General features: G+C 45.2%; 1 protein-coding gene across 2 annotated transcripts in view; it reads right to left on the bottom strand.

Annotated features, from left to right (window-relative positions):
* Nucleotides 1-1327: 1327 nt before the first annotated feature.
* Nucleotides 1328-20223, bottom strand: part of nlgn2b (neuroligin 2b) — a 55229-nt gene continuing 36333 nt past the window's right edge. For both annotated transcript variants that reach the window (XM_072659674.1, XM_072659675.1), the window contains exons 5-10: nt 14081-14266; nt 11377-11474; nt 10520-10687; nt 7589-7742; nt 6726-7092; nt 1328-4647 (exon numbers count right to left, since the gene is read on the bottom strand). In XM_072659674.1, coding sequence (XP_072515775.1) covers nt 3711-4647; nt 6726-7092; nt 7589-7742; nt 10520-10687; nt 11377-11474; nt 14081-14266 — 1910 coding nt within the window. In that variant the 3' untranslated portion in view covers nt 1328-3710. The remainder of the gene's footprint in view (nt 4648-6725; nt 7093-7588; nt 7743-10519; nt 10688-11376; nt 11475-14080; nt 14267-20223) is intronic.

Here is a 20223-nt window from a genome sequence, read left to right on the forward strand (position 1 = left end):
AGTATTGGGACGCCAGCTTATTTTATTATTTCTTTTCCTCCGATGTTTTTGTCCAAGTCCAGGGAAGAAGGCTTTCTGCTAGCTTTTGGAGGAACATTGCTGTAAGGATTTGATTGCATTCAGCGACAAGAGAGTTCAGAAGTGAGGTCAGTTAGTTGGATGATGATCACCATCCCACCTCATCCCATCCAAAAGTACTGGATGGAGCTCCACCATCACCTTCCACTGCTCCACAGCTCAATGCCAGCCCACGCCTGGCATTAGGAGCAGGGTTATCTTATGTCCTAATCTATTGGCAGTACTTCTCTCTGTGTAGTATATAATATATAAAATCTGTCTGTGTCCAAATGTATGTAGACACCCCATATAAACCATCCCTTTATTTGGTGAAATAGCCAACAAATGCTTGCACAAGGTAGGTGTTTCCAATAAACTGGCCACCCACGGTGTGTGTCTCTGAATTGCCTCCAGGTTGTTTTGAAACTCTGCTCAGAAAATCAACAAAGCGTCTAAGAAGGACGAAGGAAAGGCCAACCGCAGTGGCTACTCCCTTCCCGGGTGACCCGCAACTTGACTCGCATCTGGTGTTTTCGGACCGTCCACCTGCAAACCGAACCATGAACAGAATATTTACAAAGACCAGGTCTCCTCTTTTACACCATGAAAAAAAACAGTAGAGTTTTTCCGTGATTCTGTTCTGCTGTGTCTCTCTGTCCAGTAGAAAGCAGTGTCCGTCTGTCCGCTGAGCGTGGGCAAGATGGCGATGACTGGCGTGGGTCAGGTGAGTGTGTATATCTGTGTGTGTGTGTGTGTGTGTGTGAGAGGAGCTAACGGCGGTTTCTTCCACTGTGGCCCTGCCGTGGTTGCGCCACGCCAGCTCTGATACAAGCGCAGAGTCAATGGCGCAGAGTCCTGTGACTCAACCAGGCCGACCCGGAGGCCCGAACCTGAGGCCTTGACCTCGAGGCCCGGCGGGCTGCGCTGTTCTCCTCACCCATTATTGTCTCTTCTCTTCTCTTTGCCTCCTCCTCGATGCCGCGAAGGTGCGGGAGAACGCTGGAGCAAGCTGGCCGTCTGAGTATGAGAGAGAGAAGGAGAGAGAGAGAAAGCACGAGAGAGAGCGAGCGAGCGAGAACACAGAAGGAGAGAAAGAGGGAGTCCTGACCGCTTCACGCTTGTGTGGTGAGTACAGTGGAATTTACAGCAGAGGTGAGGATAGTAAGGTGCTACAGAACAAGAAGGAAGGGGGCGGGCGGTGCGGGGAGGTCCGTTTTGGGGGGGCGGGTCAAACGGGTTTAATGAGAAATGGAGGGGGAAAAAAGACGGGATCTGTTCATCCTTTATTATCATTTTTTTTTTGTTTAATTGTGTGATCATAATCAGTTTCCATTTTCCTGATATGCTTTTGAAGTATCTACAGAAGAAAAGGAGCTCTGAATGAAGTGCACAAAAATAGAGCAGATGTTTAAAAGGAAAAAAGAAAGAAAGAGAGAGAGAGAGAGAGAGGGGGAAAAGAGACGAGCGATAATCAAAACGAGACAGAAAGGAAGTCTGAAATCTGGAGTGCGGAACATTTCTGTCCATTTTTTCCTCTTTTTTTCTTTTAAAAAATAAATCATGCAAATTTCCCCGAGAGAGAAACAGACAGAGAGGGGGCGAGAGAGAGAGAAAGACAGAAAGAGAGAGAGAGAGCAAACAAGATATAAATTTTATAATTCTATAGACTTTTTGTATAGATATTCTTCTTATATTTTCATAAATCTCTTCTCATAAGCAGAGACCAGCGACAGTGCAAAACCAGAGGAAACACAAACAAACAAACAAACGCAAATCAGAACATAAAAGAAAAAAGAAATGCAAAAACAAGGTTTTGGCACTTTTTTTTTTCTTAGACGCAATTTCCTTGAACGCCATCCGGTTCGGGCGGTCCCCGCTCCAACTCCAAGTCGGCCCAGCAGACTCGGCGTCTGATTGGACGGTTTATCATCACAGTACTTGGCACAGAAATGCTGGTAAAAACGATATCGGAATCTTTTTTTTTTTTCTCGTAGTTTTTGTCTTAATCTCGTCGGTGTACGAGTGTGTCTGGATAACACACGCTTATCTTTTCACCGTTCGGTCGTTATAAAAGTGTTTGACGTTGGCAAAATCTGAGTTCTGTGTTTAAAAACCCAGACGACTGAAAAACAAGAAAAAGGAGAAAGTAATAACGACAAAGGGGAGGAGCAGAGGGCGTGGCCGAGCGAGGGAGAAGAAAGAGAGAGAGAGAGAGAGAGAGAGAGAGAGAGGAAGCGCGAGGGGGAGAATGCAAGCGGACGGTGAGGCGAGGGCAGAGTGAGCGGCCGAGTCGTTCCTCAGGTTCTCAGCAGGAAACTCTTCTGTCCTCCGGCTGAAGAGCTCGCCGAAGAGAAGAGTGGGGTCAGAGGTAAAAGGGCAGGAGAAGTGTGTGTGTGTGTGTGTGTGTGTGTGTGTGGACAGTATCTCTGCAGAGTCCGTGTCCAGAGGGTAAGCGAGCTGCTGCCACCATGAATTTGGCGCCCTGTACGATCAGAAAACGAACGCCCCTGATGAACACCTGCTGACCTCTGCTGATTTGAGCTGCTGTTAAAGTCGGGTGAGCTTTCTGAGAGATGAACCTTTACTAATGATCAAAATAATGAAAATAATTTATGCATTTAAAAGTTAGTTTCAGTGATTGTTTTAGCAATTATTTGAGAATTTATAAATGTTTAGTCTTTTTTTGCAATTTGGTTTTTTTATATTTAAGCAATGAATTAGGGACATTAGGAGCTTTTAGCAAATATTTTATCAATGATATGAGAGTTTCACAATTTTTGTGAATATTTTAGCAATTGTTCAGATCTTTTTTTATTTGGCAATAATTCGAAATGTTTGTAGTTTTAGTAGTAAGTCAGGCAAATATTTGAACAGTTATTCAGGATTTTAAGGAGCTGGAAGCAAGTATTTGGCAATTAATCAGGTATTTAAGAGTTTTTAACAAATATCGTTTGCAATTATTCAGGAATTTTATAGGCTGTAGCTAATATTTTTGCAATATTTCAAGAGCATAGTATTTTAGCAGTAATGTAGCAGTTATTCAGATATTTTGAAAAATATTTGGGAGACGAGTAGCTTCCAGTCTTTATTTTTGCATTTTTAAGAAGTTTAGGAACTGCTGTTTGTTACTGTAGACTGACATATGCAAATGAGCTCTGTGCTGACTGGATCCCCTTACAAGCAGTCTGGCCTGAAACAGCGTCAGTGCTAATGGGCAGGGTTTAATGGCTGTTGGCTGAATAAGCTGATATAAGCACATTTATTTTGAAGAAACTCCACATGGAGCTGTTGTGCAGGCAGGATGACGTGCTGTATCTGGACCGGGGAGCGAGCGGTACCTTTAGAAACTTTAACAGTGTTCATTTACTTTATCAAAAGAATTCATCTGGGCTCCTAAATTTTTCAAAACCATCACCGTACAAACCTAGCAAAACAATCCGGACTATTTTGCCGCAGTTAGGGGCAGTCTGGGGCAGTTAGGGGCAGTTAGGGGTAAATTTTCAGAAAACACAGCAACACAAGTTCAGATTTTTAGAGCAGCACAAATCAGCACGAACACAGTAAACAAAATACATCTATTCGTTTCCCATTCGTGCTGGGGGGCCGACTTCACAGAGGCCGAGGTGCTTGGCCCCCTTCTGGAGGCGCTACTACTATACACGTGTGGTGGAGTGCTGGTGGGGCAGGGCGTTGTTGCTGTGGCTGGAGCTGGGGGCCGGGGCAGGGGGGTAAGTGTTGAAGGCATGGAGGGGCTGCATGCCGGTGATGGTGCTGGGCATCATGGAGAGGGCGTTGGCCGTCATGAGCGGCACGTCCTCGGGCGCCCGCCGCAGCGCCAGCGTGTAGTCCGGCGGGCACACGGGCGGGCGCAGGGGCTCCAGGTCGCCGTGGAGGCTGCGCGGCGCCAATGGGGTACCGTGGTCCAACTCCACCCTTTGCTGCTTCATCTGGAGGGACATTAGCTCCTCCTCTTGGCTGAGCGCCAGGTCGTTGTGGGGCGGAGCCATGCCCGCTATGCCTGCGATGCCTCCGGCCGGGCCACCTGCGCCACGCTGAGGTGACAGGCGACGGTGCCTGCGCTGGAGGAGCTCGTGCCGCTTGTCGCGCTTGTAGTAGAGTGCGGCGAAGGCCAGGACGTTGAGGAAAAGCAGCGACGCTCCCACGGCAACCGTCACGCTCAGCTCAGTCGAATAATCCCGCGTGGCCTCCGGAAACGGAGAGAACCGCGGGCGCTCTGAACCTTCCGGATCTGGGTCCGGCGGGTAGGTGGACACCACCGGATGCCTTGTGGATCGCGTCCCTGGACCCGGCACCGGAACCTTTCCCCGGAATCCAACCCCCACCCCTCCGGGCGGCAATCGGGTGGTGATGGAGTTGAAGATTTCTTCGTGCAGCGTGTGCAGGTGAGGCACCAGCTCCAGCCAGAATGCCACCTTATTGGCCCGGTAGTTGTCGCGGACACGAGGCTTCAGGCCGATATGTAGGTACTGCTTGTCCTTGGAGCTGAACTTGGTCCAAATGACCTCCTCAAAGCGATTGGGCTTAGTGTGGATGAACTTGGTGTCCTGCGGCACCGGGACATTCGGATCACTGCACGGACAGACATGTAAAAAACAGAGTTAAAGAGCTGAACTATTACATTATTCAGGATCCACTATGAATTATTTATTAACTACTATGTATTATTCAATATCCAATTCAATTATTCAATTATCCAGTATTAAATATCCAGTAACTATCTACTCTGACATACATTCAGTAACTACTATGAATTATTCAGTGTCCATATTAATTGTCTATTAATTGTTTAGGATCTATTATTAATGATCAAATATCCAGTACGAATGAGTCAGTATTCAGTATCTGTAATTAATAATTAAATATCCACTATGAATTATTTAGTATCTTAAGTATCCATTAAAGGTGCACATATCTGTCACTGTACAGTGAAATGTGTCCTCCACATTTGACTCATCTGTGGTAGTGAACACACACACACACACAGAGCAGTGGGCAGCCAACTCTAGAGAGTGGGTGAAGTGAGGCCTTCCTCAAGGCCTCAACAGTGGCAGCTTGCCAAGTCCGGGTATCGAACTCACAACCCTGTCATCAATAGCCTGGAGCTCCACCGCTGAGCCACCAGAGATAAAATATCTACTACGAATTGTTTATCACCCACTATGAATGATTCAATATCCACTATGTTTTTTTTTCTATATCTACTATGAATTATTCATAATCTGCTATGCATTATTTAGGATCCACTATTAATGATTCAGTATTTGTGATGAATGATTCAATATCCAGTATGAATTATTTAGTATCTACTATGGGTTAGTTGGTTCCTTTATTCAATATTTAGTATACATGAAGCATTATTAAATATCCACTATTATAAATATCTATGATTAATTATTAAATGATTAAGTATTAAACATGTGGTGTGAATCATATTGGATGATGAATCAGTTTCTTCGATGAAATGAATGTATGAGGTCTGCAGAGAGTGGAACTGAAGTTTGAGCCCCCATACAGACAGACAGAGTTTAAGGGGTTCAATTACAGTCTTTAGATCAGATCAGATCAGATGAGGACACCCCATTTTCTTGCAAGCTGAGGTTCTTCCTCCACTAAGGCTGTTTGAGGCTCATGTCAGTTACGGGGTTAAATATACAGATCAGATTTGTTTTTTCCAGCTTTACCTGATCGGATTTACGCGTTTAGTCACACCATCAGCGTTTTCCGCTCTGACGACGCGGCTGTGTTGGTGTATTTGAATGTGTTCCAAATCAGAACAGAAATGATCTGTTTGGATGTTACCTTTTGATGTTTAGACTTCAAAGAAAAGATCAAGTCTGCTGTGGATGTAGGAGAGAAATCTGATTGGACTGTACCCGTAAACGAAGCTTTAAAAACTAGGTGTTAATGGACATATCAGGTGACGTCTGGCTTAAAAAAAAACACACTGTGTCCTGTTTGGGAGTGTTTGGGAATTTTGGGCATTTCATGGGTTCAGTGTTTCTCACTGCCGCAAACATGTCCCTTCTGTAAACGTCTCTGAATGAGGACGTCCTAAAATCTACAATAACCATGGACTTAAATTCAGGCCTCAGAGGCGGCTAATGCTGTTTTAAACATTAGTTTTAAGCTTCCTCCTCATCCTACTGAATACATGCTATATGGACAAAAGTATTTGGACACCATTTCATTCATTGTTTCTTCTGAAATGAAGGATATAAAAAATGTGGATTATGCTTTTGAATGAAATAACTGTCTCTACTGTCCAGGACGAAGACTTTCTACTAGATTCTGGAGGAGCATTGCTGTGAGGATTTGATTGCATTCAGTGACAAGCATTGAATGAAGTCTGGATGTTGGATGATCACTACGTTAACCCATCCCAAAAGTACTGGATGGAGCTCCACCACCATCATTCCAGAGAACATAGTTCTTCCACTGCTCCACAGCTCCTCAATGCTGCTGGGGGGCTTTATACCCCCTCTAGCCCATGCAGGGTTTTAGGTAGGCATGGTGTTCAAGTTTATGTTTATCTGAGTCCTATTCTTTTGGCAGTAGGGGTGTCCACAAACATTTGGACATATAGTGTAGCTGTTTCAGATAAACAGGTAAAAGGGTCCTGTTCCCAAACAGCCTACACACACACTGACCCGGTTTTGGCGAAGTTGGTCCAGTAGGTCATCACGACGGCGCTGAGCATCACATCGTTTTTGGAGAAGTTGCAGGGGAAGAGGTCGGTGGCCCCCACCATGGGCACCCCGAACACGTAGGGGATCTCGTCTCCGTGCGCCGCGTCGGCCCAGTCCGGCCGCGCCTCCGTCTGGCAGTGGTGGTGGAAGGTGTAGAAATAGACCGGAGACTGGAACTCGGCGTGCAGCTTCGCCGTGGCAACCGCAGGCGCCACCCACTGGTGGTCGGTGAAAAGCGCGAGCAGAGTTTTCCGCCGCATGTCCCCGTTGTCTCGATCGGCCCAGTCCGTGTACATGAACTTAATCGTCTCTCGCAGGATGTCTTTACCTGAGGGACAGAGAGACGAAATATATAGAATGGGCTGAAGACTGCATGCTTTGGGAAACACTGGTCTAGAAAATAGACTGGCAACCTTCCAGCCACACCCAACCCACTTCCTTAACCTTAAGGCCCTGGCTGCCCAAACATGTTGGGAGCGATTGGATTTGGACCTAAACCCCCTGAAGAGACTAGAGCCGTAATCCAGCACCATGGACAGCTCAGCTACGCTACCTTGGACCTTGGTTACGCTCTCTGTCCACATTTAAGACATTTAGGCCCTCTGGGACTCCCAGACATGGATGGCTGTGGCATCACCAGGGATCACAACCTATTCACCTATTGATAATAAGCACCTTCATCAGCACAGAGTGTGAGCGAGAGAGAGAGAGAGTGAGAGAGAGAGAGCAGTAAAGCTATCCAAGTTACCTTGAAATGGCTATTTGAGAATACTGTATGTGCTTGAGTAAGTGTGGGTGTGTGTGTGTCTGTGAGGCATACACACCATCTGGGTATCCGTAGAGGTTGTCCACAAAATTCGATATGGTGTAGTCGAACGATGCAGCGGAGATGCCGTCCTCTCCTTCACTGTCGTCCACAAACTTCAGACCTTCGCCCTGATTCACCCCCAGCAGGATGTCATAGTTCAGAAACTCTCCCTGTAGGACAGTCATAATCATAATCAATCAAATCTGGAATCACAATCACACTGAAATTACACTATATGGACAAAAGTATTGGGACACCTGCTCATTTAATCGTTGTTTCTGGTTAGGAACGCCCTCCAGTAATTGACGTGTGTTTAGTAGAGTCTAAGATTAGAGGAGCTTTGAATTTTTAGTCTATTTAAACTATCTGAGGTTGTAAGTCGCTCTGAGAAGAGCATCTGCTAAATGCTGTAAATGTAAATGTAAAGATGCTTTATAACAGTATAAATCCCCTTATATAATAAACACTGACATAAGTACTGCATAAATACTCAAATACTGCTTTTTTATTCAGTATTCAAAGCTAAATTATATGTAAATTATGTTTTTAAATTTTGATCTAATGCGAATCTGCAGTCGTTCTTTATATTGTATCAGAATTTTATAATGAACGGACCAACAGAAATGCTCAGAAATGACCTGAATATTATTTTTGACATTAACTTCCATTGAAAGTTCAATCAAAGTGTCACCGAACTGTCGTCCCGTCCCTAATCAGACTATTCGACAACGCCGCAAGTCAAAACTATATATAGAAAACATATATAAATTAGAAATAATGACCCACATATCGCTAACTGACACGAACAGCGCCTGCAGTCCAATCCGCGTATGGACAACACATATGCATCCCAGACAACGACCCAGTTAGCAGGCGCTGTATGGAAAACTACAGTGTGACACTAACAATGCCTCCAGTCAAAATAGCAAAGGCACCTTCAGGCGTGCATACAGACGGAGCACACACCGAACAGCTCGCTGAGTTACACTGAAGATCGGGCTGTCCTGCTGTAGACTGCTGCATTTTACCAGCAGCTGTTAGAATTAAAGCTCACTGACCTTTATAGTAAATACTGAAGAAGTCACAGTGACTTCTGAATATTTCATTTGTAGTCGTTTATAGTAAACAGAGAATAATTCACAGTGGATCCTGATTTGTCCTTACTAGCTACTGCATAGTTCATAGTGGATCCTGAATAATGTATAGTAGATACTAAATCATTGTAAATACACAATAATTTCTGTGGCTACTGAAATAGTTTTTAGTAGTTACAAAAAAAATTATAGTTGATACTGAATAATTTATAGTAGATACTGAATAATTTATAGTAGATACTGAATAATGTATAAAGGATAGTCAGTGATTCCTGTAGCTACTGAAAAATGAAAAGTAATTACTAAATAATCAGAATATGTTATAGTAGATGCTGAATAAATGTACAGAAACCACTGAACATCTAATTATATTAATTTTTTAGTACATACTGCATAAATCTTGGATCCTGAATAATTTATTGTATTTACTAATTAATTCATTGTGGAATGTCCATTTTTGAAAAATATAAAGTAATTACTAAACAATCCATAGGAGTAACCGAATAATTTACAGTAGATACTACATCATACAATAATTCCTGCGGCTACTGAAATAGTTTTTAGTAGTTACTAAATAATTAATAGTAAAAACTGCATAATTTGTAGTAGATGCTGCATAATTCATAGAAAATACTTAATGCTTCAATAATTCATAGTAGATACTGATTAATTTATAGTTGTAACTAAATAATGTATAGAGGATAGTCAATAATTCCTGTATCTACTGAAAAATGAGATGAAATGATGAGTTATAGTAGATGCTGAATAAATTAACAGTAACCACTGAAAAAAGTTATTCATAGTACACAGTATTTACTAAATAATTCATAGTGGATAATCAATTTTTAAAGCTACTGAAAAATATAAGTAATTACTAAACAATCCATATGAGTAACTGAATTATTTATTGTAGATACTAAATCATTGTAAATATACAATAGTTTCTGTGAAATTACTTTTATTAGGTACTAAATAATTAATAGAAAAAACTTCGTAATTTCTAGTGGATGCTGCATAATTAATAGAAAATAATTCATAGTAGATACTGAATAATTTATAGTCGTATCTAAATAATGCATAGAGGATAGTCAATGATTCCTGTAGCTACTAAAAAATAAAAAGTAATTATTGAATCATTCATAGTGGATACTGAGTATGTAATAGTAGAAGCTAAATAAATTTATATAATAACTACTGAACATCTAATAATAATAATAATAATAATATTAGTAATTTAAAAGTAATTTATAGTGCATACTGCATAATAATTTATAGTATTTACTAAATAATTAATAGCGGATAATCAATTTTTGTAGCTACTGAAAAATATAAAGTACTTAACCTCCTGAGACCCGGACTTTTGCTTGGTGTGCATTTTTTATTTCTCCTATTTGGGATTAGTAGGATTAGTAGAAGTATAAAAATTAAACTTAATCTTTATACAGAAAGTCGATTTTGCAAAAAACAATGTCCTCATATGAGGCCAAAGGGTCATTATGGTGCAGAGAAGCAGAAATATACTGTCCCCATATGAGGACGCAGGGTCTGAATACTTTACAGTAGATACTGAATAATTCCCAGTAGTTTCTGCAGGTTATTAATGAAATAATAGCTGCACAGTAAAGTGCTGCAGTGCTCTTTACCAGTTTCTTCCACCAGAAAAAGTAGTCCCGCCACAAACATAGAGCAAAGCGCCGACTGCTGTTGCTTAGCAGCCAAGGGTCAGTGGAAGGATGCGGTGGGAAAATGCGCTGTTCTCAGACACAGCAGTCAGTCTGTCGGAACTAGCCACTGTATAACTGTGTGTAATGAATGAATTACTGTGTTATTAAACAGAGAGACTTATCCCCAACCTGCTGCATGAGGATCTCGGGGTCGTCCGGCACTACGTCTCCGTCCACCACGGGTCCGAAGGCGATGTGGTACCGCGCGGGCTGGATGTCCTGATCCACCAGCTCACGAAAACTCTTCCTCCGCAGACAGTCCACCAGGTCAGCCGTGTCGCTGTTACTGCAGCCCACCTGAGGAACGGGTGAGGAACTCTGCATGATGCTGCCCTTTTATTCAGTGCTGTGGAGATACTGAGGATTCCCATCATACACTCAGAAGTACGGTCTGTCTGGTGATTCACAGTGCTGGAGTGGACACATATATACCATATACACCATCAGCCATAACATTAATTAATAACCACCTAATGCCTACCCCTTCTGCTGCCAGAACATTTCGACCCGCTCCAGACATGGTCTCCACAAGACCTCTGAAGGTGATCTGCTGTGGTAACTAATGTTAGCAGCAGATCCTTCAAGCCCTGTAAGCTGTGAGGTGGACGGGGCCTCCATGAGCATCAGTCACTTTTGGTAGGTGCTGACCACTGCATGCTGGGAACCCCCACAAGACCTGCTTGCTGATGTTCTGGAGGTTCCAACCCAGTCGTCTATCTAGAACATCACAGTTTGGTTCTTGTCAACGTGTCTCAGATTCTTACGCTTGTCCATTTTTCCTGCTTTATCACCTTCATCACCTTCAAGACCTGACTGTTCATCGCTGCCACTCGCTGGAACTGGATCATCAGTGTTCTTCACTTCACCTGGCAGTGGTTTTAATGTTATGGCTGATTGGTGTACAGCGTAATGCTACGTTTGAGTTGAACCTATTTCAGTGTATCACGATAAACACAGCGTACAACCCTGCCCGCTCCGAAACTCACCTTCTTGGCCAGGATCTTGGTGTAGTCGAGCGGTCGGTAGTTAACGGACCAGCTGGAGATGGCCGAGCCGCTCTGGGCGATGGCCCTCTGGAACAGTCCTGAGGAAAGCGGCGAACATAATGAGGCACTTTCTATGCTGAGTGCTTTTATTTTAATAGGGCTCTATTAGGGTCCGCCAGCAAATTCCCCTTTAAATATCCCACATATGATGGGGTCATTTCGACTGGGAACCCATTGGAAACACTGCAGTCAACGACCTAATGAATTACACCCTATGGACAAAAGTATTGGGACGCCTGCTCATTCACGGTTTCTTCAGAAATCAAGGCTATTAAAAGAGCTGATCCTGCTTCTGTAGGAGTAACTGTCTCTACTGTCCAGAGAAGAAGACTTTCTACTAGGTTTTAGAGGAGAAGCGGCATTGCTGTGAGGATTTAGCGTCAAAAGCGATATTGAGGTCAGGATGTTGGATGATGATCACCACCCCACCTCATCATGCCTAACTCCCCAACTCATCCCATCCAAAAGTACTGGATGGAGCTCCACCACCATCATTCCAGAGAACACAGTTCCTCCACTGCTCCACAGCTCAATGCTGCTGGGGGGCTTTACACTCCTCTACCAGCCCATGCAGCAAAAGTGCAGCTCATGTCAGTTCCTCTACAGCTCAGCTCCTCCATGTACTGACCAGAGAGGACGCCATGCAGGTCCTGCTGCAGACGAGCGCTCTCCTCCAGACAAGACTGTCTGTCTGTCAATCACTTCATTCCTAAGTGTAGCCCCGCCTTCTTCTGATAGAGCAGAGTAAGGGTTAAACTGATGTCTGGGGGAAATTAAAGATGGGTCAGTATCAGCACAGAGAGACTAACTGCTGGAATCTGGAGACACTGGAGACGGAGAGACAGTTTAGAGGAGATGGGAAATGGGTGGAGTTTAGTCACTGAAACATTTCAGGATGGGCGGAGCTACACATCATCCTGCAACCGGCCAGCAGAGGCGCTTGACCTGCGGTGGGTTCCCCTTTGAGAGACGCTGAGCCGTCCATGATTTCTACAGCCACTGGTTTCACTCTGAATGTGTCTGGATGATGAAATATGGGAGGGATTATCCTATAGGAGGTGCAGGACGAGCTGTAGTGTAAAATGCTGGCTTGCTGTTATAAAGGGCAGCAGTATAGGAGGCCTGCGCCAGCTGTACCCACTTTCTAGCTGGCATTGTTGTTGGCATTAGCTCAGGATGGCAGAGAGCGGGGCATCTACATGCAGCGCTGGCGTTATGTAAAGTGCCTTCATGTCCCCATGTTTTCTGAAGATTCTGCGATTAATTATTAAAAGCCCCCCTCCCACCCTACTTTCTCTCTCTCTCACACACACACACACACACACACCCCACACACACACACTGCACCCATGCACTTTTCTCTGCACTTCTCTTACTAAGGGATACAGTCATAGATGGAACACTGTTAACAAAAATTTCAACACACACACACGCATGCACACATACACACACACAGACCCTGTGTTACCCCCCCCCCCACTTAGCTCCTATCCCTATGAAATCAATTAAGAGTCAGCTCAGCTACAGCTCAATGCTCCTGCACCATTCTCTCTCTCTCTCTCTCTCTTTCCACACACACACATACACACACACACACACATATCCATATTTACATGCTCCTCATTATGAATCTGTCTCACACCCATCCATATTTATCACACGCTTCTCATTATAAGCCCGTATCAAACTCAGCCGCCTGTGTGATCTCATGATAACACCATAAATCAGCCTCCATCTGACACACACACACATTCACATACACACAAACACACACACACATACACCCCAACATGTCATTAATCAGTCCCACCGACACACACTCTCATCATGTGTCCGAAACGCAGGCAGCGTGCTCGCTTCACCCTCATTACAGCGCTCTGTTAAACTAACACTAATCTACAGTGTCATTAGCCCTATTCAGACACGTCTCTTTAGCCCCACACACACACACACACACACACACACACACACCACAGGAAGTTCAGAATGACCATGACGATGCTAATTACAGGAAAAAAGGGTGAGAATAAAGATGGCAGGTGGAGTAATGCAGTCTGAGCTACAGTTGCTGTGTTGACGATGATAACTGATCTGTAGATGCTCCGCCCATTTAGAGCTTCACCCTAATGAGAGACTGTAGCTCCGACTCCTCAGTGTATATCACAATACCTACATTTAGAGCCTTATTAATATTCACCCTAATGAGAGACTGTAGCTCCGCCTCCTCAGTGTATATCACAATACCTACATTTAGAGCGTTATTAATTATTATTCACTCTAATGAGAGACTGTAGCTCCGCCTCCTCAGTGTATATCACAATACATACATTTAGAGCATTATTAATAATTATTCACTCTAATGAGAGACTGTAGCTCCGCCTCCTCAGTGTATATCACAACACCTACATTTAGAGCATTATTAATAATTATTCACTCTAATGAGAGACTGTAGCTCCGCCTCCTCAGTGTATATCACAACACCTACATTTAGAGCATTATTAATAATTATTCACTCTAATGAGAGACTGTAGCTCCGCCTCCTCAGTGTATATCACAACACCTACATTTAGAGCGTTATTAATATTCACCCTGTGGTGAATATTACCCCGGTGGTGGTGGTGGTGTTGATGATGAAGGTGCTCACCCTCGGAGTGATGGGACAGGATGAGCAGGTTGACGCAGGACGCCCCGGCGCCAGAGCCGAAGATGGTGATCCTCTCCTGATCGCCCCCGAAGTGGCCGATGTTCTCATTGAGCCAGCGGAGGGCCTGGATCTGATCCAACAGGCCATAATTCCCCTTAGCCGACTGATCCCCAGTGCTCAGAAAACCTGCCGGAGAACAGTGAGAGAGAGACCAGCACAGAATTAGAGCGTACTGAGGTGGACAGAAGCTCTTAACACTCATCCGGCTCCAGAATAAGACTAGTGAATGAAGACGCAGCATGTCCAAATGTTTATGGACACCCCTTCTCATGAATGCATATATAAATATATATATTCAGCTACTTCAAGTTACACCCAAGTCCATGTAGAGAAGTACTGCCAATAGATTAGGACTCTCTGGAGCAGATCAACATATTGACTCTTTTGGCTCCATGCTGCCTAATAATGCCAGGTGTGGGCTAGAGGGGTATAAAGCCCCCCAGCATTGAGCTGTGGAGCAGTGGAGGAACTGTGTTCTCTGAAATGATGGTGGTGGAGCTCCATCCAGTACTTTTGGATGGGTAGAAAGTCAGTTAGAAAGACAGTTACTCCAGCAAAAGCAGGATCTATACACACAATAAATCCATTAAATCCATCAGTGATGGTCTAAGCAGTTCAACAGTGTATCCTGAACGTACAGCAAACGGCCTCACCTCTAACGCCAGTCTATAATAAGAAGCTTTAATGCATGCTGCAGGTTTATTGCACTTTCTGTGGCTCCTAATGATGTAGGAGGTGTGTCATACGCAAACTGAGCAGCCTGCTTTTATGGGCTGAGGTAGGATGGATGGGAGAAGGGGTAAAGGCACTGGGGTTAAAGCTGATCACTGTGTTTCGAAGCTTTAAAAATATGGCCTTAAATACACTTAATGAGAACACTGATGATTGACAGCTGAACCTAAAGGCAGGTACAATGTACTACGCCTGTTAAATGCATTTAAATAAGTTCCTCATGTTCCCAATGCAGCGTCACCTCCAACAAAGGCAGGATAAACTCCTTCGGGCAGGTGTCCCAATACTTTTGTCCATATCGTGTAGGAGCGTAAGGCAACGGGAGGAGTGAATTTCAAGCCTATTTCATCCACTACGAGAGCACTCTTCAGGCAGGCGCTTTCCCGTGTGAGGGAGGACAGAAGAAAGGGGGATGGAGGAAGAAAAGGGGAAGAGATGCAAAAATAGAAGTGAACTTAAAAGCTCTCTGCCCTTCAGACCTTATTTCCGAGAGCGGGTGAGTGGTAAGAGTGTGTGCACGTGTGTGTGTGTGTGTGTGTGTCTGTAAGCTAGAAAATACATCTAAGAGGCTAAAAGAAAGACATTCGTTTAGGCCCAGTGGTTACAGAGTGCAGAGCTCTTGATCACAGGGTTGTAGGTTCAGATCTCAGGTCATGAGCAAGGCCCCTAATCCTTCTCCAGGGACACTGTAGGCTGACACGGCTGACCCCGCACTTTGACCCCGGCCTTCTAAACTGGACTATGTGAAGATTTCATTGTACTGTACATTGCTTCTGTTCTCTTAAGCTTAGAAGTCTGGACATGAGGCGCCCTAGGCCTCCCAGACTCCCAAGGCCTCCCTATAGCTATACTGCACTATTTACGGATATTGTAAAGTATTGGGACACCTGCTTGACTCATTGTTTTTTCTGTGGTTGTACTCCTTTTTTTGTTGGAGTAACTCCAACTCTCAAGTCTCCACTGTCCAGAGAAAAAGACTTAAATCTACTAGATTTTAGAGGAGCATTGCTGTGAGGATTTGATTGCATTCAATGACAAACATTTTTGTGAGCTCAGAATGTTGGATGTTGGATCAATACCCCAACTCATCCCATCCAAAACTACTGGATGGAGCTCCACCACCACCATCATTCCAGAGAACACAGCTCTTCCACTGCCCCACAGCTCAATGCTGCTGGGGGGCTTTTTTAGCCCTGTGGAGCAGTGGAACTGTGTGTGGTGCTCCATCCAGTACTTTTGGGGTAAGTTGGGGGTGATGAGGTGGGGTGGTGATCATTATCCAACACCCTGGCCTCCTCTAATGCTCTTGTCACTGAATGCAATCAAATCCTCACAGCAATTCTCCTCCTCCAAAATCTAGTAGAGACAGTAGAGACACTGGACGGTAGAGACAGTTACTCCAACAGAAGCAGGAGAGACTCTTTTTAAAACCCTGAATGAGTAGATGTCCCAATACTTTTGTCCATATAGTGTGTGTATATAGGCACATATATACCTATGCTTCGCAGCTGCCCGCCATTCCAAATCCCCAGGGGGCCAGCCAACATGACTTTAATGAAATGAGAGAAAAGACCCCCCCACCCCCCTGACCCCCCCGAGCCACCGTCCACCGGCCCTGGCCGTCAGAGGCATTACAGTGGCTGAGCATGTCTCCATCTCACTCTGATGCAATAATAACAGCTCGGCGGAGCGTCCTTGGCTGCAAAACGGTCTGTCATATCTTAAGCAGCATTGATTTCCAGGCAATACTATCGGCCAGTTCTCCCAACCACTCTAAACGTCCTGCTTTAGGGCAGGAGAGGTCGTCTGAAATACAAGGCCTTCATTTCCTCCTAACGAGTCACATAACCAGCCCGGCATGATCCGGGTCCTGCGGTTCACACACAGGCCGGCTGCAGCGCGAGAGGTGAGAAAGCCAGGACGCAGGTGTGGGTGCGTGTATGTGTGTGTGGACTACAGCCTTAGTCCAAGTCCACAGCAGGGGTCAAGACACAACAGGACACTACAGCTGGCTAATGCTTAAAGCAGAAACACTACGCGTCCAAAAGTCTGTGGACACGCCTATCAACTAGATAAGCATGAGAGAAACATTTTTCTGTTCTATTAAGCTTAGAAGTCTGGACGAGAGGAGCCTTAGGGCTCCCATACAGCTCCTATACTGTACTATATATGGACAAAAGTATTGGGACAGCTGCCTGATTCACTGTTTCTTCTGAAATCAAGGCTATTAAAAAGAGCTGATCCTGCTTTTGTTGGAGTAACTGTAAATCTCTACTGTCCAGAGAAGAAGACTTACATCTACTAGATTTTGGAGAAGGAGCATTGCTGTGAGGATTTGATTGCATTCAACGACAAACGTTTTTGTGAGGTCAGGATGTTGGATGATCATTACCCCAACTCATCCCATCCTAAAAGTACTGGATGGAGCTCCACCACCATCATCATTCCAGAGAACACAGTTCCTCCACTGCTCCACAGCTCAATTGGCAGTACTTCTTCACAGGGGCTGGACAATAAGCAGCAATGTATGGCAGCAGCAATGGGTGCAACCTAAAGTAGCTGAATGCATCCCTTAGGAGGGGTGTCCACAAACATTTGGACATAGTATACGCCCCTGAAATTTCTAGCTCCTCCCCTGATCACTGATATCTCATGCTGTTTGGTCCTCACCCACCCTTCTCCCCTATTGTCTCCGGATAAAGACATCACAAGAACACGGACCGGCCGCTTGCTGCTGCGGTTCCGAGCCCGATTCCTGATTGAGGGAATGTCTAATGACAGGTCGGGCGGTCGTGTGAACAGCGCCCTCTCTGATTGATGGAGTGATTGGCAGTTTGAATGGAGCTGCTCAGCCATTGGAAGAGATATTGATTGATGAGCCGTGCATTCTGGCATGGTGTCACACACACACACACACACACACACACACACACACACACACACACACACGATCCGTCTGCCATCGCATTAACCTTCTCCGGAGCTGTTTGCTGCTGTTGCCTGGCAACCAGCCACTGCCAATATCAGAGAGCTGCGTTCCCCGGCTGCACGGACGCAGGTACACTCGGAGACCTTTTCAGACAACAGGGAAACGTCCAAAAACACTTCGGTGTGAGTTTTAATGTAATTATGACTTTATCGTACCACTCCTGTCAGCGCCTACGCCTCCGCCTCCGCATCCACCTCCATCTCCGCCCTGCCTGGCCTCACTGCAAAGAGAATCGGCTCGAACCCTTTCACTGCTGCCCTTTACCTTTATTTTCCACGCAGTGTTTCCTCACTCCGACTGAAAACACCAGCTGCCGTTTACAGCGTGTGATTATCACATGACAATCGGACCGGCCGAGACCGTCCACACACACGTGGAGGACAATCATCTACAGTGAAGAGCGCCACCTTCTGCTGTGTCGGCTCCGAACCCCTGAATAACACTCCAGCTGTCTCTCTCGACACCTCTCTCTCTCTCTCTCTGTTTCTAGCTCTCTCGCCCCACTCTCCCTTTCTTTTCCTTCACTCTCTCTGTCTCTCTCTAGCTCTCTCACCCCCTTCTATCTTTATCTTTCACTCCCCCCCACACTCTCTTTCTCTTATTTGTCCTCCAAGTCTGTCTCTAGCTCTCTCACCCCCATCTCTCTCTCTCTTTGTTTTTCTCTCTCGCTCGCTCTTCTCCCCCACGTTTTGCTCTCGTCCTCCCCTTGTTTGTTTTCACTCTCTCTTTTCCTCTCGCACGTTCTTCACTCTTTCTTTTTCTGTCTCTCGCTCTTTTATCCCTCACTTTTTCTGTCTTCATGCCTCTCTCTCTCTCTCTCTCTCTCTTCTGCTGACTTTAGCGCTGAGTGGAGCAGTTTGGGGGCCGGGCTCATGCATATTCAACAGCGGCCTCAGCTAATGACCAGCCTTCCACACACACACACACACAGAGAGAGAGAGAGAGAGAGAGAGAGAGAGAGAGTTCACACAAATAAAAAAACTAAAAGCTTCAAGAGTGAAAACCTCTCTGGTATCTGGGCAGAATCAGCCATGCAAGCTCTCCTATTGGTCAGGTCTTCAGGAGCTGGACCGAAGGTCTTACACACCAGATTAAAAACCAAGAAAGTTTGGACAGCAGGTCTGGAGCTCTGCAGTTACTGAGTCAGCTGGAGACTTTATACACCTGTGGCTGAATGGGACTGAATGAAACCCCTGATTCAATGATGTTATAAGGGTGTCCCAATACTTTTGTCCATTCTGTGTATTAGGTACTGGCTGATTCCTGTTTTTTAGCTCCTGATTTCTACGTTTTAGAAATGTTAATGCATCGCCATCCGCAGAAACAATCCCCATGGAGGACCGGGTATCAGTCCCTAGTTTTAGAGGGTTGAGGGACGAGCTGAATAAAAGAGTGGGCTGTAGGAAGATGAAGAGGAGCAGAAAGTTATTAGACCCCTTGACTGGAACATGGAGTCCTGTTTGTCCTTTTTATTGCTCTGAGAGGAAAGGAGCCTGTCGTTTCTGCTCTCAGCAGCAGCAGCAGCAGCGTCGCTCCTGCTCTATAAAAAGAGCGGTGAGCTCCGCTGTTCTCCAAAATAGCTAATCAGGCGTTGTAGGCATCATCAATAATCCATGAGGATGAATATTAGGGTGTTGTGCTCGACTGCACGGAGCCGAAAGACTGAAGGAGAAAGCCTGAGCGCTTCACCCACACCGGGGTCGCACTTATCGACGGGATATTTTTGCCCCTAATGAGGGTGCTTGGTCTTAAAGGGCCCGTACCACGGTAACGCCGTCCCTCCAACTGAAACAAAAGGAGCTAGAGGAAGCAGCAGTTGTACAGCATGTAATGTGTTTATTTGACTCAGAGATAAAACACAAAGGCCAGGAGTCAGTATCACCAGAAAAACACCAGAAAAAAGTTCCTCATGAAGGATATGAACCCTTTAAAAAAACAGAAAGCTCATGGATGAGCAGAGCGGTTGTCTTTCCACCACATTAAGGCATCAAAAAGGCTTTTAGATCCCGGCCTGTGATGGATCTTTTATCCAATCAGGCTGCCGTGTAACAGCAGTATGAAATCAATAAGGCTAATGGCACTGGAGCAGATGCTGGTGTATGAAACGTGTCTTTATGTCGTCCATCATGTGGAGCAGCGAGCAGCGACCTTCCTGATTAGTCTCATGTGGAAGACTACACACATGGCGTTTCCTGTGGCAGCGCAAGGAGTCGAGAGAAATGATGACAACCTGAAAAATACCTCCAGACCGACCCTTCCTCTCCTGTCGGCTCTCCTTGATACTGCTGATCTGGATCTCACGGCCTCAGTAAATGCACTGGCAGAGCTGACAAGCTGGTGGATCCACATGAGTAGCAGATCA

The sequence above is a fragment of the Salminus brasiliensis genome, chromosome 16, assembly GCF_030463535.1.
Source record: "Salminus brasiliensis chromosome 16, fSalBra1.hap2, whole genome shotgun sequence".
Lineage (NCBI taxonomy): Eukaryota > Metazoa > Chordata > Actinopteri > Characiformes > Bryconidae > Salminus > Salminus brasiliensis.